At 49.1% G+C, this 18,959-nt stretch overlaps 1 protein-coding gene across 1 annotated transcript in view; it reads right to left on the bottom strand.

The window, feature by feature from the left end:
* The window catches only part of LOC140387379 (ras-specific guanine nucleotide-releasing factor 1-like), a 220,314-nt gene that overhangs the window by 12,926 nt on the left and 188,429 nt on the right, over positions 1-18,959 (bottom strand). The window contains exons 20-22 of the mRNA XM_072470386.1: positions 16,942-17,054; positions 14,254-14,314; positions 14,064-14,158 (exon numbers count right to left, since the gene is read on the bottom strand). Of these exons, the coding sequence (XP_072326487.1) occupies positions 14,064-14,158; positions 14,254-14,314; positions 16,942-17,054 (269 nt within the window). The remainder of the gene's footprint in view (positions 1-14,063; positions 14,159-14,253; positions 14,315-16,941; positions 17,055-18,959) is intronic.

Genomic DNA, 18,959 nt, shown 5'->3' with positions numbered 1-18,959 from the left:
GTAAGTAGTGTTTCTGTTTTCTTTTTCTTGGTAGATTTATTTATTTTTTGCTTCGTTGTTTATTTATTTATTTATTTGGTGGGGGGGGGGAATTGTCATTGTTGAAGTTAACCAAAGGTTTAAGACATGGCAGGAGATCTCAGACCCGTGTCATGCTCCTCATGTGCGATGTGGGAGTTCAGGGACACGTCCACTGACCCTGGCTCCTTCACGTGCAAGAAGTGTGTCCAGTTGCAGCTCCTGTTAGACCGCTTGACGGCTCTGGAGCTGCAGATGGACTCACTTTGGAGCATCCGCGATGCTGAGGACGTCGTGATAGAACGTTTAGTGAGTTGGTCACACCGCAGGTGAAAGGTACTGAGGGAGATAGAAAATGGGTGACCAAAAGACAGAGCAAGAGTAGGAAGGCAGTGCAGGTGTCCTCTGCGGTCATCCCTCTGCAAAACAGATATACCGCTTTGGATACTGTTGAGGGAGATGGCTCACCAGGGGAAGGCAGCAGCAGCCAGGTTCATGGAACTGTGGCTGGCTCTGCTGCACAGCTGGGCAGGAAGAAGAATGGCAGGGCTATAGTGATAGGGGACTCAATTGTAAGGGGAATAGACAGGCAGTTCTGCGGACGCAATCGAGACTCCTGGATGGTATGTTGCCTCCCTGGTGCAAAGGTCAAGGATGTCTCGGAGCGGCTGCAGGACATTCTGTGGGGGGGGGGGGGTGAACAGCCAGCTGTCGTGGTGCACATAGGCACCAACGATATAGGTAAAAAACGGGACAAGGTCCTACAAGCTGAATTCAGGGAGTTAGGAGTTAAATTAAAAAGTAGGACCTCAAAGGTAGTAATCTCAGGTTTGCTACCAGTGCCACAAGCTAGTCAGAGTAGGAACGTCAGGATAGATAGGATGAATGCATGGCTCGAGAGATGGTGCAAGAGGGAGGAATTCAAATTCCTGAGGCATTGGAACTGGTTCTGGGGGAGGTGGAACCAGTACAAACCGGACGGTCTGCACTTGGGCAGGACTGGAACTGATGTCCTAGAACCCGAACCCTAATTTTGCTAGAGCTGTTGGGGAGAGTTTAAACTAATGTGGCAGGGAGATGGGAACCGATGCAGGAAGTTGGAAGGTAGTAAAACAGGGACAGAAACAAAAGGCAGTAAGGGGGAAAGTGTAAGGCAGAGAAGCCACAGTCAGAAATCAAAAAGGGCGACAGTACAAGGTACAGTGACTGAGGGGAGCTCAGTGAATAGGCCCAGTAATACTAAAAGGAATAAAACGGGAAGTGAAAACATTAATGGTAAGTGACGCGGCAGGTTGTTACATGAAGATATGGGTTCAACGATAAGGAAAATTAGGAGAAAGGTTAAGAGGAAATATAACTTAGGAGAGGTTACTGATCGAGGTGTTAAGATTCAGAACAGAGGTAAAAAAGCCAACATAAGTGTACTTTACCTGAATGCTCATAGTATTCGGAATAAGGTAAATGAGTTGATGGCGCAAATCATCGTGAATGACTATGATTTAGTGGCCATTACTGAAACATGGTTAAAGGATGGTCACGACTGGGAGTTAAATATCTGAGGGTATCAAACTATTCGGAAGGACAGAGTGGATGGTAAGGGAGGTGGTGTAGCTCTGTTATTTAAGGATGACATCCGGGCAACAGTAAGGGATGACATCGGTGCTATGGAGGATAAGGTTGAATCCATTTGGGTGGAAATCAGGAATAGTAAGGCAAAAAAGTCACTGATAGGAGTAGTCTATAGGCCACCAAATAGTAACATTATGATGGGGCAGGCAATAAACAAAGAAATAACAGATGCATGTAGAAATGGTACAGCAGTTATCATGGGGGATTTTAATCTACATGTCGATTGGTTTAACCAGGTCGGTCAAGGCAGCCTTGAGGAGGAGTTTATAAAATGTATCCGCGATAGTTTCCTTGAACAGTATGTAATGGAACCTACGAGGGAACAAGCGGTCCTAGATCTGGTCCTGTGTAATGAGACAGGATTGATTCAGGATCTCATAGTTAGGGATCCTCCTGGAAGGAGCGATCACAATATGGTGGAATTTAAAATTACAGATGGAGGGTGAGAAGGTAAAATCAAGCACTAGTGTTTTGTGCTTAAACAAAGGAGATTATAATGGGATGAGAGAAGAACTAGCTAAGGTACACTAGGAGCAAAGACTTTATGGTGAAACAGTTGAGGAACAGTGGAGAACCTTCCAAGTGATTTTTCACAGTGTTCAGCAAAGGTTTATACCAACAAAAAGGAAGGACGGTAAAAAGAGGGAGAATCGACCGTGGATATCTAAGGAAATAAGGGAGAGTATCAAATTGAAGGAAAAAGCATACAAAGTAGCAAAGATTAGTGGGAGACTAGAGGACTGGGAAATCTTTATGGGGCAACAGAAAGCTACTAAAAAAGCTATAAAGAAGAGTAAGATAGATTATGAGAGTAAACTTGCTCAGAATATAAAAACAGATAGTAAAAGTTTCTACAAATATATAAAACAAAAAAGAATGGCTAAGGTAAATATTGGTCCTTTAGAGGATGAGAAGGGAGATTTAATAATGGGAGATGAGGAAGTGGCTGGGGAACTGAACAGGTTTTTTGGGTCGGTCTTCACAGTGGAAGACACAAATAACATGCCAGTGACTGATGGAAATGAGACTATGACAGGTGAGGACCTTGAGAGGATTGTTATCACCAAGGAAGTAGTGATGGGCAAGCTAACGGGGTTAAAGGTAGACAAGTCTCTTGGCCCTGATGGAATGCATCCCAGAATGCTAAAAGAGATGGCTAGGGAAATTGCAAATGCACTAGTGATAATTTACCAAAATTCACTAGACTCTGAGGTGGTCCCGACGGATTGGAAATTAGCAAACATGACACCACTGTTTAAAAAAGGAGGTAGGCAGAAAGCGGGTAATTATAGGCCAGTGAGCTTAACTTTGGTAGTAGGGAAGATGCTGGAATCTATCATCAAGGAAGAAATAGCGAGGCACCTGGATGGAAATTGTCCCATTGGGCAGACGCAGCATGGGTTCATAAAGGGCAGGTCGTGCCTAACTAATTTAGTGGAATCTTTTGAGGACATTACCAGTGCGGTAGATAACGGGGAGCCAATGGATGTGGTATATCTGGATTTCCAGAAAGCCTTTGACAAGGTGCCACACAAAAGGTTGCTGCATAAGATAAAGATGCATGGCATTAAGGGGAAAGTAGTAGCATGGATAGAGGATTGGTTAATTAATAGAAAGCAAAGAGTGGGGATTAATGGGTGTTTCTCTGGTTGGCAATCAGTAGCTAGTGGTGTCCCCCAGGGATCAGTGTTGGGCCCACAACTGTTCACAATTTACATAGATGATTTGGAGTTGGGGACAAAGGGCAATGTGTCCAAGTTTGCAGACGACACTAAGATGAGTGGTAAAGCAAAAAGTGCAGAGGATACTGGAAGTCTGCAGAGGGATTTGGATAGGCTAAGTGAATGGGCTAGGGTCTGGCAGATGGAATACAATGTTGACAAAGGTGAGGTTATCCATTTTGGTAGGAATAACAGCAAACGGGATTATTATTTAAATGATAAAATATTAAAACATGCTGCTGTGCAGAGAGACCTGGGCGTGCTAGTGCATGAGTCGCAAAACGTTGGTTTACAGGTGCAACAGGTGATTAAGAAGGCAAATGGAATTTTGTCCTTCATTGCTAGAGGGATGGAGTTTAAGACTAGGGAGGTTATGCTGCAAGTGTTAGTGAGGCCACACCTAGAGTATTGTGTTCAGTTTTGGTCTCCTTACTTGAGAAAGGACGTACTGGCACTGGAGGTTGTGCAGAGGAGATTCACTAGGTTAATCCCAGAGCTGAAGGGGTTGGATAATGAGGAGAGGTTGAGTAGACTGGGACTGTACTCGTTGGAATTTAGAAGGATGAGGGAGGATCTTATAGAAACATATAAAATTATGAAGGGAATAGATAGGATAGATGCGGGCAGGTTGTTTCCACTGGCGGGTGAAAGCAGAACTAGGGGGCATAGCCTCAAAATAAGGGGAAGTAAATTTAGGACTGAGTTTACGAGGAACTTCTTCACCCAAAGGGTTGTGAATCTATGGAATTCCTTGCCCAGTGATGCAGTAGAGGCTCCTTCATTAAATGTTTTTAAGATAAAGATAGTTTTTTGAAGAATAAAGGGATTAAGGGTTATGGTGTTCGGGCCGGAAAGTGGAGCTGAGTCCACAAAAGATCAGCCATGATCTCATTGAATGGTGGAGCAGGCTCGAGGGGCCAGATGGCCTACTCCTGCTCCTAGTTCTTATGTTCTTATGAATCCTGGGCGGGGGAACTGGTGCAAATCACAGCAGTTGTTCCGGCACAATTCCCATCGTAATCCTCCCACACTTAGTCATTTGTTTGGCGCTAGTGGTGATTTGCGCCGAAAATGTGATCTGTGGGTGCTGAAGGCGACAGCAAGGCTGGGTCCTCTGAAACCAAAGGGCATCCTAATCTCAGAATAACCCTATAGCAGGCAGCACGATGGCGAAGTGGTTAGCACCGCAGTCTCATGGCGCCGAGGTCCCAGGTTCGATCCCGGCTCTGGGTCACTGTCCATGTGGAGTTTGCACATTCTCTCCGTGTTTGCGTGGGTTTCGCCCCCACAACCCAAAGATGAGCAGGGTAGGTGGATTGAACGCTAAATTGCCCCTTAATTGGAAAGATTGAATTGGGTACTGTAAATTTATTTTAAAAAAGAATAACACTACAGCCTCCTTGCCGGCAAAGACCACCCCCCCACTTCTCATCAGAAAAGACCCCTCCCTTCTCCCCGGCAAAGACCCCCCCCCCCCATCGCAGCCATCAGCCCCCTCCCCCCCAAATGAGTGACAACTGCTATGAGGTCACCCTACCACTTGGCAGTGCCACACTGCCAGGTTGGCACGGCCAGGATGTCAGGATGCCAGGCAGCAGTGCCAGGGCACTGTCCAGCCATGTCCCTGACCACCCGGTGGCTACAAAGGCTTCTGAACCCCCCCCCCCCCACACACCGGGTGTGGTTATCCCATCTTTCCAGAGAATTTAACAGTGGCTGCGAGAAGATCCTCGTTGAGGAACCCTTGCTCTGTAATGTCTGAGTGGTGGCAAAGCGATTCCAGGGCTGTTCAGGCAGCAAAGTCTGAAAAAGATCCAGTCTAAAAAAATTGCTGTCGGACTGAGCACCTACTCTTTTTAGAAAGCACTTCAGAGTAGAAAAAAATCCATCACAGGCAAAATGTGGTTAGATAGGACACCTGCTCAAAAGAGGAAGCACTTCAGAGTAAATGGACCATGAAGTGCTATGAAAACAAACAAAGCTAATCCCTCCTTTGAGATAGCTTTCAGCTGCCAGTCAAGAGTCTGTAAAATGTCACCATCAGCCCTTAAAAGCATTGCCATGGACTCCAATGGGGTGTGAAATTCAATGTAGACAACGCAGTACAAAGGGACTACAGAAGGCATACTGCAACATTGAAAGCACAGAGCCTATAAAACATCAGGGAGAGTGAAATGCTTCCCAAAGAAACAAGCTGCAGCTGTGAGAGGATTTTCAGACAGGCTGAGGCTGTGCTTTGCCTTGTTATGGGGTGTTCAACATGAACGAAACAGGCTTGAAAGACCCAAGGCAATCCCCATCCTGGAGGAGACCCCTGACCCACCACCTCCAGCCCAGCCTGATCCCCCCCCCAGCCTCCAGTAGCCTTGAAGGACCCCCCCCCCCCCACTCCACTTCATCTGGCCAGCAGTTGCTGTGCCCTTGTATTCCATGGAGGTAGGTGGAGAAAGGGTACTCACCCCCCCTTGGAGTCCATGGCACCTGCTCGCTGCTTTTAAGGACCGGTAGGATTCGCTCCCAAGTGGCTTCCTGCTTGCTGCTTAGGGGGTGGGGGGGGCAGTGGTGAGAGAACCAGGCGGCCAATGAATTCAACTGTAATCTATTTAATGAGATTGGAATAAATGTAAATGAGCTGTGGTCAGTTTCTCCTGACACACCAGCTGGAATGGGCCAGGAGACTAGGAGGCTGTTTTACGACTGCCGCAAATCCCATTTCAGGGCTCTCCCACTATTCTCCCAACATAGTGGGATTTGCGTTGGGTGCAATGCAGCCAGATAATCGCCCCCTCACTCTGTTTAAAAATACAGGCGGGATTTTCCAATCATGGGGCGAAGTGTTGACGCCATCGTAAGCGTCGCAGCGTTTTACGACGGCGTCATCTGGCCACTAGGAGCAGCGATCCCCCAATCCACAGGGGGCCAGCATTCCACTGGGGCTGTTTCACGCAGCTCCAGCTGCCAATACAGACCCCAGCACAGCCGCCGGGGGTCCGTGCATGCGCGCCACGCAACATGGCGGAGCCCTACAGGGACCCAGCACGGAGGAACATAGGACCCCCCCAGAATTAGCCCGCCTGCCGATCGGTAGCCCCTGATCGCGGGTCTGGCCACCGTCGAGGCCCCCCCCCGGAGTTGGATCCCCCCTCCACCCCCACCAGGATGGCCCCCGCAGCCAGAACGCCGATGTCCTGCCGGGTAGAACCACACGCGAACGATGCCGGCGGGACTCAGCCGAAGTCGGTGTGCACTCGGCCCGTCGAGTGCGGAGAATTGCCAGGCGCGGGGGGCCGCATTCAGCTGCCCCGACCGGCACCACGGCGACCATTGGGCCGGAGAATCGGCGGCCCGGCGTTGTGGGATTCGTGTCCCCCCCCCCGGCGATTCTCCGACCCGAAGAATTAGTGAGAGGCAGCACGGTTTTGTGAAGGGGAGGTCGTGTCTCACTAACTTGATGGATTTATTCGAGGAGGTGGATGCTGTCTATATGGACTTCAGTTAGGCCTTTGACAAGGTCCCTCATGGCAGACTGGTACAAAAGGTGAAGTCACACGGGATCAGAGGTGGGCTGGCAAGATGGATACAGAACTGGTTAGGTCATAGAAGGCAGAGAGTAGCAATGGAAGGATGCTTTTCTAATTGGAGGGCTGTGACCAGTGGTGTTCCGCAGCGATCAGTGCTGGGACCTTTGCTGTTCGTATTATACATAAATGATTTGGAGGAAAATGTAACTGATCTGATTAGTAAGTTTGTGGACGACACAAAGGTTGGTGGAATTGCGGATAGCGATGTGGACTGTCAGAGCATACAGCAGGATTTAGATCGTTTGGAGACTTGGGCGGAGAGATGGCAAATGGAATTTAATCCCCCTAAGTCCTACAGCAAGATCTGGACAGGTTGGGCGAGTGGGCAAACCAATGGCAGATGCAGTATAATTTGGATAAGTGTGAGGTTATTCACTTTGGAAGCAAAAACAGGAAGGCAGATTACTACCTGAATGGTTGTAAATTGGGGGAGGGGAGTGTGCAGCGGGACCTGGGTGTCCTTGTGCACCAGTCACTGAAGGTAAGCATGTAGGTGCAGCAGGCGGTAAAGAAGGCTAATGGTATGTTGGCCTTCATTGCGAGAGGTTTCGAGTATAGAAGCAGGGATGTGTTGCTGCAATTATACAGGGCCTTGGTGAGGTCACACCTGGAGTATTGTGGGCAGTTTTGGTCTCCTTCTCTGAGGAAGGATGTTCTTGCTCTCGAGGGAGTGCAGCGAAGGTTTACCAGACTGATTCCAGGGATGGCGGGACTGTCATAAGAGGAGAGATTGACTAGGTTGGGATTGTTCTCGCTGGAGTTCAGAAGAACGAGGAGGGTCTCATAGAGACGTATAAAATTCTAACAGGACTATACAGGGTAGATGCAGGGAAGATGTTCCCGATGATGGGTGTGTCCAGAACCTGGGGTGAAATTCTCCCGCAACGGCGCGATGTCCGCCGACTGGCGCCCAAAACGGCGCCAATCAGACGTGCATTGCATCGCCCCAAAGGTGCGGAATACTCCGCATCTTTGGGGGCCGAGCCCCAACATTGAGGGGCTAGGCCGACGGCGGAGGAATTTCCGCCCCGCCAGCTGGCGGAAACGGCCTTTGTTGCCCCGCCAGCTGGCGCGGAAATGACATGTCGGGGCGGCGCATGCGCGGGAGCGTCAGCGGCCGCTGACAGTTTCCCGCGCATGCGCAGTGGAGGGAGTCTCTTCCACCTCCGCCATGGTGGAGACCGTGGCGGAGGCGGAAGGGAAAGAGTGCCCCCACGGCACAGGCCCGCCCGCAGATCGGTGGGCCCCGATTGCGGGCCAGGCCACCGTGGGGGCACCCCCCGGGGTCAGATCGCCCCGCGCCCCCCCCCAGGACCCCGGAGCCCGCCCATGCCGCCTTGTCCCGCCGGTAAATATGTGCTTTAATCCACGCCGGCGGGACAGGCAATTTATCGGCGGGACTTCGGCCCATCCGGGCCGGAGAATCGAGCGGGGGGGCCCATCCGATGCCGGAGACTTCGGCAACCGGCGGGGGCGGGATTCACGGCAGCCCCCGGCGATTCTCCAACCCGGCGGGGGTTCAGAGAATGACGCCCCAGGGGTCACAGTCTGAGGATTCAGGGTAAACCATTTCGGACAGAGATAAGGAGACACTTCTTCACCCAAAGAGTGGTGAGCCTGTGGAATTCATTACCACAGGAAGTAGTTGATGCTAAAACTTTGAATATATTCTTTTTTTTAATTAATGTTTTATTAAAGTTTTTCCAAAGAGCGTTTTTACAAAACAAAAATAGAAATACAGATAATAAAAAATAGCAATCAACATATCCCAAAGCTTCCAGTGAAACTACTTACACAACAGAAACGTTTTTCCCTTTTTTAAAAACAGAACCAGGTGGGTTTTGTCCCCATGCCCAACTCACATTGTATCAACAGTAACCCCCCTGAACCCCCCCCCCTCCCCCCAGGATGCTGCTGCTGACACTTACTGCTCCCCTAGAAAGTCAAGGAAAGGTTGCCACCACCAGGAGAACCCCATCAAGGACCCTCTCAAGGCGAACTTTATTCGCTCCAGGCTGAGGAACCCCGCCATGTCGCTAACCCAGGTCTCCACACTCGGGGGATTCGAGTTCCTCCACATTAACAAGATCCGTCTCCGGGCTACCAGGGAGGCAAAGGCCAGAACCTCGGCCTCTTTCGCTTCCTGCACTCCCGGATCCTCCGACACCCCAAATATCGCTACTGTTGGACTCGCCTTCACCCGAGTGTCCAAAATCCTAGACATCACCCTCGCAAACCCCTGCCAGAATTCTTTAAGTGCCGGGCATGCCCAGAACATATGGGCATGGTTCGCCGGACTCCCTGCACATCTCGGGCACCTGTCCTCCACCCCAAAAAACTTACTCATTCTTGCCGCCGTTATATGTGCCCGATGCACCACCTTAAACTGAATTAAACTGAGCCTGGCGCATGATGAGGAGGAGTTCACCCTGCCCAGGGCATCGGCCCACAGGCCCTCATCCAGCTCCTCGCCCAGCTCCTCCTCCCACTTTCCCTTCAACTCCCCCACTGAGGCTTCCTCCACCTCCTGCAGCTCCTGATATATGTCCGATACCTTCCCCTCCCCTACCCAGATGCCAGACACCACCCTGTCCTGGATCCTACGTGGGGGCAGCAGCGGAAATGTCCCCACCTGTTGTCTAAGAAAGTCCCGAACCTGGAGGTACCTGAACGCATTCCCCAGGGGTAGGCAGAACTTCTCCTCCAGCGCCTGCATGCTGGGGAAAGTCCTGTCTATAAACAGGTCCCCCATCCTCCTAATACATGCCCTATACCAGCCTTGGTATCCCCCATCCAACCTACCCAGAGCAAATCTGTGGTTATTCCGTATCGGGGTCCACACCGAGGCCCCCTCCTCTCCCCTGTGTCTCCTCCACGGCCCCCAGATCCTCAGTGCCGCCGTCACCACCGGACTAGTGGTGTATCGCGCCGGCGAGAACGGCAGCCGAGCCGTAACAAGGGTCCCCTTAGACTGGTGCCTCTACACGACGCCGCCTCCAACCGCCCCCACGCCGCCCCCTCCTCCATCATCCATTTCCTGATCATGGCCACATTGGCCACCCAGTAACAACCGCATAAGTACCCCCCCCCCCCCCCCCCCCCGCCCCCCGGCTACGCTCCAAGAATACCCTTTTGACTCGCGGGGTTTTATTCGCCCACACTAACAATCCTATTCACCCGCTTGAAAAAGGACTTGGGGATGAAAATGGGGAGGCACTGAAATACGAAGAGGAACCTGGGGAGAACCATCATCTTCACAGTCTGCACCCGTCCCGCCAAGAAAAGCGGGAGCATATCCCACCTTTTAAACTCTCCCTCCATCTGCTCCACTAGCCGGGTTAAGTTGAGCCTGTGTAGGGCATCCCAGTTCCTGGCCACCTGTATCCCCAAGTATCGAAAGCTCCTCTCCACTATCCTGAGCGGGAGCTAACTTTGAATATATTCAAGAGGCGGCTGGATATAGCACTTGGGGAGAATGGGATCAAAGGCTATGGGGAGAAAGCAGGATTAGGCTATTGAGTTGGATGATCAGCCATGATGAATGGCGGAGCAGGATTGAAGGGCCAAAAGGCCTCCTCCTACTCCTATCTTCTATGTATCTATGTATCTATGTAATCTGGACAAATGTCAGGTAATGCATTTTGGAAGGTCTAATACAGGTAGGGAATATACAGTGAATGGTAGAACCCTCAAGAGTATTGACAGTCAGAGAGATCTAGGTGTACAGGTCCACAGGTCACTGAAAGGGGCAACACAGGTGGAGAAGGTAGTCAAGAAGGCATACGGCCTGCTTGCCTTCATTGGCCGGGGCATTGAGTATAAAAATTGGCAAGTCATGTTGCAGCTGTATAGAATCTTAGTTAGGCCACACTTGGAGTATAGTGTTCAATTCTGGTCCCCACACTACCCGAAGGATGTGGAGGATTTGAAGAGGGTGCAGAAGAGATTTACCAGGATGTTGCCTGGTATGGAGGGCATTAGCTATGAGGAGCGGTTGAATAAACTTGGTTTGTTCTCACTGGAACGACGGAGGTGGAGGGGCAACCTGATAGAGGTGTACAAAATTATGAGGGGCATAGATAGACAAAATGGATAGTCAGAGGCTTTTTCCCAGGGTCGAGGGGTCAATTATTAGGGGGCATAGGTTTAAGGTGCGAGGGGCAAGGTTTAGAGGAGATGTACGAGGCAAGTTTTTTTACACAGAGGGTAATGGGTGCCTGGAACTCGCTGCCGGAGGAGGTGGTGGAAGCAGGGACGATAGTGACATTTAAGGGGCATCTTGACAAATACATGAGTAGGATGGGAATAGAGGGATACGGACCCAGGAAGTGTAGAAGATTTCAGTTTAGTCGGGCAGCATGGTCGGCGCAGGCTTGGAGGGCCGAAGGGCCTGTTCCTGTGCTGTACATTTCTTTGTTCTTTGTTCTTTGGGGTCGGAGAATCCCGCCCATAAATAGGTTTCAATAGATCAGGTGAAGAGAAGTTGTTTCTACTTGTGGGGTGTTGCTCCGTTTATCTGGTTATAAATATGGCGGTTAATATGGCCGCCTTCCTTAATCCTAATTACGTTTACGTTTCTACTTTCAGAGTCGCCAGGTATCTCTCGATACCGCCACAAGGTTCAACCCGAATACTGATCAAAGAGCCAATACACCAGTTAGTTAGTTCAAAGTCAATACTATTTATTTACACACACAGTAAGATCTACTCATGCACAAAGTACTACAACTAAACTATCTCTAATGCTAACGCCTATACTTAACTTTGGGTGCCCACTTAGTAAGAGGAACAATGGCCGTTGTTCGGATCTGAGGCTGTTGGGTTCGAAGAGAAACAGGAGAACAGCTAAGGTCGTCCGGCTGGTAGCGAGCGTTGACCTTGAACTCACTTGCTTCTGGTGGTGCTGGTGGATGGGTCTCTCCGCCTGAGAGCCAAATCCAAGAGACCGAATCTCTCGTGGGGGTTCCTTCTTATACTTGGAGGGGCTTCGGGCGCTTTTAAACTTGGTCCCAATTAATTGGGCCGCTTCTCGATCAATGTTATCGATCTTAACCAATAAAAGGGGTGGGTGTCCTGATCGCTGGGCGTGTCTTAGGTGGCCGTTAGCCTTGCTTTGATTGTGTCTTTCTGGCGCCGGGATGTCTGTGACAGTATCAACTACCTGAGCGTTAGTCCTTTGTTCCTCGGAGATGGGCCATCAATATGCTAATCGACCCAGAGTTTCGATTCCGTCTGGTAACTGCTTCCCAAATATACATTCAGGCTCCGTGCCTGCTTGTTGTCTAGCATTGTCCACATTTCCCTACATTCTTTGTGAGCGTCCATTTTGTATTCTGGAAGTGGCCATCCCAGATTGCTACAGGGGAAACTGAAACTAGGGGTCATAAATAGAAGATTTTTTCTATTTATTCACAGGATCTGAGCATCTAGCATTTATTGCCCCTCCTTAAAGTCCCATGAGAAGATAGTATGACAACCCTTAGGAGCATTGACATTGGCAGAAGCCTGAGCAGCACCGATATACAGAGGGATCAGGTCCACAGTTCCATGAAAGTGGCAATGCAGGTGGATAAGGTAGTCAAGGAGGCATATAGCATGCTTGCCTTCATTGGCCGGGGCATTCAGTACAAGAATTGACAGATCATGTTACAGTTGTATAAAGCTTTAATAAGGCCACATTTGGAATATTGCATGCAGTTCTGGTCACCACGTTACCAGAAGGGCATGGATGCTTTGGAGAGAGAGAGTACAAAGAAGGTTTTCCAGGATGTTGCCTGGTCTGGAGGGTGTTGGTTATGAGGAGAGATTGAATAAACTCGGATTGTTTTCTTTGGAAAGACGAAAGCTGAGTGGAGACCTGATTAAGGTCTACAAAATTCCGAGAGGTATCAACAGGGTGAACAGTCAGAAGCTATTTCCCAGGGGGGAAGACTCAATTACTGGGGGCACAGGTTCAAGGTGAGAGGGGGAAAGTTTAGGGAAGATGTGCGGGGAACGTTTTTCACCAGAGGGTGGTGGGTGCCTGGAACATGTTGCCAGTGGAGGTGGTGGAGGCATGCACAATAGCAACATTTAAGATGTATCTTGATAGACACAGAGTAGCACAGTGGTTAGCACTGTTGCTTCACAGTGCCAGGGTCCCAGGTTCGATTCCCACCTTGGGTCACTATCTGTACAGAGTCTGCACGCTCTCCAGGTGTCTGCGTGGGTTTCCTCCGGGTGCTCCGGTTTCCTCCCACAAGTCTTGAAAGACGTGCTGTTAGGTGAATTGGACATTCTGAATTCTCCCTCTGTGTACCCGAACAGGCGCCGGAATGTGGCGACTAGGGGCTTTTTGCAGTAACTTCATTGCAGTGTTAATGTAAGCTTACTTGTGACAATAATAAAAATTATTATTATTACATGCAATGATGTGGAATGGAGGGATGCAGATTCTTTGAGCAATAAGTAGTAGGTCTAAAGAAGGAATCTGGATCAGCACAGGCTTGGTGGGCCGAAGGGCCTGTTCTTGTGCTGTAATGTTCTTTGTTCTGAATAAACTGTTAAGCTATTTCCAAAGACAGTTAAGAGCTAAGGGTCTGGAGTTACGTATAGGTCAGACCAGGAAGGATGGTAAATTTCCTTCTTTAAATGACAATTAGGGACCAGTTGGGTTTTGATAACAGTCCAACAGCTGTGTGGCCACCGTATTGAGACGCGCCTTTATTCACTTAACTGAATTTAATAGCTTCAGTTGCCAAAGTGTGATTTGAACTCATGATTTTGTGTTATTAGTCCCTGCCTCTCAATTATTAGCCCTGTCCTTAAACACTCCTACTATTCCTGACAGTCACTAATAAATCCAACAAGGAATTCAAGAAAATCGCCCTTACCCAGTGAGTGGCCAACAGGTGGAACTCCCGACCATCGGATAGTTGAGGCAAATCGTATGGATACATTTGAAAATCAAGTACATGTGGGGGAAAGGAATAGAAGTATAGAATGATCGGATGAGATGAAGCAAGGATGGGAGGAGCCTTACCTGAAGCAATAATTAAAGAGCTGTTTCTGTGATGTATATTCTGTGTAATTTTATGAAAGGTATTTACCTCCTGGTGGAGTAAAAATTACTTACTCGTATGGAATGCAGCCAAAGACAAGATGATCCAATAATGTCAACTCCTCAGCTATCTCCAGGGCAGAGAGGTTTTCAAATGTTTCTTCCTCCGCCTTTCCCAAGGAGAGGAAAGAAGAAGCGACTTTAAAAAGAAATCCTCTCAAGCCACGGCTCAAATTAAAGCTTCATATTAAAAATAGATACCGACCATGTTCATTATCTCTTCCAAAGTTGTTTGATTGTCCACGGAGTCTTCCTGGCTCAATGTCCTGGAAATTGGAAACACTCTGTGTTATTAACCAGACGGTACTAAGAGGAGATGTGACAGAGATCTTTCAAATACTGAAATCTGTTAATAATATTAAAGTAAGCAAGCTCTCCATGCAGCTCAGGACTAGAGCACACAGGTATAAAACTCACAGGCCATCAGCAAATTTAGAGATGATTTAAAACATGTCAGTGATTTGCAAACAATTTACTGACCTGACAGTAAATCACATTGGTGATTACTTTTTTAAAAATAAATTGAGAGTATCCAATTCATTTTTTCCAATTAAGGGGCAATTTAGCGTGGCCAATCCACCTACTCTGCACATCTTTGGTTTGTGGGGGCGAAACCCACACAAACACGGGGAGAATGTGAAAACTCCACACGGACAGTGACCCAGAGCCGGGATCGAACCTGGGACCTCGGCGCCGTGAGAACAACAAAGAAAAGAACAAAGAAAATTACAGCACAGGAACAGGCCCTTCGGCCCTCCCAGCCTGCGCCGACCCAGATCCTTTATCTAAACCTGTCTTCTATTTTCCAAGGATCTACTTCCCTCTATTCCCCGCCCATTCATATATCTGTCTAGATGCATTTTAAATGATGCTATTGTGCCCGCCTCTACCACCTCCGCTGGCAAAGCGTTCCAGGCACCCACCACCCTCTGCGTAAAATTCTTTCCACGCACATCTCCCTTAAACTTTCCCCCTCTCACCTTGAAATCATGACACGTTGTAATTGACAGGGCTAACCCACTGCGCCACCGTGCTGCCCAACATTGTTGATTTCTAAGCTCCCTCACTTACCTGGTTCCCATGGACAACACTAGTGTGGTGGCCTTTAAGGTACAGACCCTTAAAAAACAAAATATTCTCACCAAGTTCCAGATTTCCTATTGAACTCGATTTTCTTGAAGGGAGATGGCTGAGGGGTGACCTGGTAGGGGTCGTTAACATTGTGGAAAGGTATGATAGGGTAAACTTAGAGACGATGTTTGCACTTCCGAAGGAGTCCAAAATTAGAGAACAACGGGCGGGATTCTCTCAGCCCGGGGCCTGGTCAGAGAATCCCCGCGACCGGGCCAACCCCCCGACGCCAGCATGCAATTCTCCACCATTGGCGCTGGCGTGGTTGGTGCAACGCCAGTCACGGGCTGCTCTACGCAGCCGGCCTGCCCCCGAGATGGACCGAGCGGCCGTAGTGAAAACGCTGAGTCCCGCCGGCGCCATCCACACCTGCTCGCAGCTGGCGGCAACTCTGTGTGGAAGGGTCGGGTGGCGGCCTGTGTGTGGACGGGGGGGGGGAGAGGGGGTGCTCTGACCCCGGGGTCGGCCTCCGATGCGGCCTGGCCCGCGATCGGGGCCCACCGATCGGCAGGCTGTCCTCTCTGTCCCCCGGCCCAGGCCTGCACGTTGAAGGAGGCCACAGCGCATGTGCGGATCCTGTGGTGCCCAATTCGTGCCGGGATCGGCAGGTGGAGCGGCGCGAACCGCTCCAGCACCTCGCTGGCCCCCTGTAGGAGCCAGAATTACTCCTGGCAGCAGCCCGTTCACAGCGTAATAAAACGCAACGGCGTTTACGATGGCGTGGACACTCTGTCGCGGGATGGGAGAGTCCCGCCCAAGATCGGCACGAGTAAATCCGATAGGGAATTGAGGAAAAACTTCTTCATGCGGAGAGTGGCTTGAATGTAGGACTTGCTACCTATGGAATGATTAAGGGGAATAGTGTAGATGCCTTTAGGGGCAAGCCAGTATAGCATACTGATAGGGTGCGATGAACAGGAGTAGAAAGTTTGTATGGATCATTCAAGGGAGGCAGTGGCGTGGTGGTATTGTCGCTGGACCAGACACCAAGGATAATCCTCGGGGAGCAGGATTCGAATCTCACCATGACAGATGGTGAAATTTGAATTCAATAAAAATCTGGAATTAAAAGTCTAACGATGACCATGAAACCATTGTCGTTGTCGTAAAAGCCCATCTGGTTCGCTAATGCCCTTTAGATAAGGCGCTGCCGCCCTTACCCGGTCCTACATGTGACTCCAGACCCACAGCAATGAGGTTGACTCTTAAATGGGCCCAGCCAGCCATAATCAAAGACCCCTCCCACCCGGCTTACTCACTCTTCCAACTTCTTCCATTGGTCAGGTGATACAGAAGTCTGAGAACACGCACGAACAGATTCAAAAACAGCTTCTTTCCCGCTGTTACCAGACTCCTAAATGACCCGCTTATGGACTGACCTCATTAACACTACACCTCGTATGCTTCACCCGATGCCGGTGTTTACGTAGTTACACTGTGTTGCCCTATTATGTATTTTCTTTTATTTCCTTTTCTTTTCATGTATTAAATGATCTGTTGAGCTGCTCACAGAAAAAGACTTTTCACTGTCCCTCGGTACACGTGACAATGAACAAAATCCAATCCAGCGATACTCGCACCCCACCAATGAATAAAAAAATTCACCAGCATCAATCATTTAGGAAGAGGGTCTGCTTCTGTGCTGTACATTCTATGCAAAATGTCACAGGAGGTCAGTCTGAACAAATATTTCTTGCGTTTGTGGCTATGATTCTGAGTTTGTGCCCCTGTATATTTTTGCTGGTTTCTCAGGAAAACTTGCCTGATGATGTTGGCGGCTGCTTTCCTCTCCTGGGTCAGCAGCTCAGGGTCATGAATCACTTCCTCGAGAAAACCAATCACTTTCGTTTTCAGTTCCGTGTTTGTTTCAAAATCCTGTGGGTGAAGGGATGGAAAAAAAATTAACATTCCCAATAACCCTGCTAAAATTCCCAATATTCCGGGATAATCGAAGATTAAATTGGACCCTCATTCCAAGGACAGTGTTTTAATAAAACCAGGTTGTTTGTAACATTGATGTCAATTTGATGCTGATTTGAGCTTCGAAAGGCACATTCATTACCATGACCGCCTCCTCCCACATCTAGAACATCGCCCATCTCCACCAATGCTTCTCCATACCTTTGCTAACTCCAGATTTTTCCTCAGATTCTGGCATCTTGAACATCCCTAATTTTAATCGCTCCACCATTGACAGCCCTGCCTTCGGCTGCCAGAGTCCAAAGCTCTGGAATTCCCTCTCTAAACCTCTTTGTCTCTCCATATCGTCCCTATTTTCGTGACGCTCCTATAAACCTACCTCTTTCATCAAGGTTTGGATCACCTTTATGTTGCTTGGCGTCAAAGTTTGTTTGATGGCGCCCCTACCTTGTAGTGCTATATAAATAACATACAAAGTAACATTCGTGCCACATGAGTACAAGGCAATGACCATGTCGAACAAGAAAGGATCTAACCACTGTCCCTTGACTTTCAATGGCATTATGAAATGAAAATTGCTTATTGTCACAAGTAGGCTTCAAATGAAGTTACTGTGAAAAGTACCTAGTCGCCACATTGCAACGCCTGTTCGGGGAGGCTGGTACGGGAATTGAACCCGTGCTGCTGGCCTGCTTTGGTCTGCTTTCAAAGCCAGCAATTTAGCCCAGTGTGCTAAACCAGCCCCTGCCATTACTGAATCTCCCAGAATCAACATCCTGGGGTTGCCATTGATCAGAAACTGAACTGGATTAGCCATATTAATACTATGGCTGCCAGAGCAGGTCAAAGGCTAGGAATCCTGCAGTTTGAAACCCACCTCCTGACCCCAAAAGGCCTGTCCACCATCTACACGGCACATGTCAGGAGTGTAATGGAATGCTCTCCACTTGCCTGGATGAGCGCAGCTCCAACAACACACAAGAAGCTCAACACCATCCAGGACAAAGCAGCCTGCTTGATTGCTCCTCCTTCCACAAACATTCACTCTCTCCACCACTGGCGAACAGTGGCAGCCGTGTGTACCAGTTACAAGATGCACAGCAGTAACTCGCCAAGGCTCCTTAGGCAGCACCTTCCAAACCTTCAACCACTACCATCTTGAAGGAGAAAGGTAACAGATACCTGGGAACCCCACCACCTGGAGGTTTCCCTTCCAGTCAATCACCATCCTGACTTGGAAATATATCGGCCGGTCCTTCACTGTCGCTGGGTCAAAATCCAGAAACTCCCTCCCTAACTGCACAGTGGGTGTCCCTACACCGCATGGACTGTAGGGGTTCAAGAAGGAAGCTCATCACCACCTTCTCAAGGAAACTAGGGATGAGCAACAGGTTGTTTGCAACATTGATGTCAATTTGACGCCCACATCCCCGAAATGAATATTACAAAATGCAAGTTGTCAACGAATTCACTTGTATTGTTCGGAAACACAACTCACTCACATCACTTTGCAACTTATTGACATTAAACACCGCATTCTGAAATACCAGTAAGCATTTCGAGTGTCCCAATGCATGTCTCAACCAATGAAGTTCAGTCATTGTTTTATATCCAAAATGTATCATTCAAATTGCGCGCAGACAGTAAATGACAAATCAACATAATGCTTCAGTTGGGCTGGTGGAAGAATACATTCCAGCTGTGACTTGCTTTTCTATGAATAACGCTGAGGATCTTCAACACTGGTCCACCCGTGGGGCGGCACGTTAGCACAGTGGTTAGCACTGTTGCTTCGCAGCTCCAGGGTCCCAGGTTCGATTCCTGGCTTGGGTCACTGTCTGTGCGGAGTCTTCACATTCT

Source organism: Scyliorhinus torazame, chromosome 12 (assembly GCF_047496885.1).
Source record: "Scyliorhinus torazame isolate Kashiwa2021f chromosome 12, sScyTor2.1, whole genome shotgun sequence".
Classification (NCBI taxonomy): Eukaryota; Metazoa; Chordata; class Chondrichthyes; order Carcharhiniformes; family Scyliorhinidae; genus Scyliorhinus; species Scyliorhinus torazame.
Note: the sequence above shows the minus strand (reverse complement) of the source record. Positions and strands in the feature narration are given on the sequence as shown.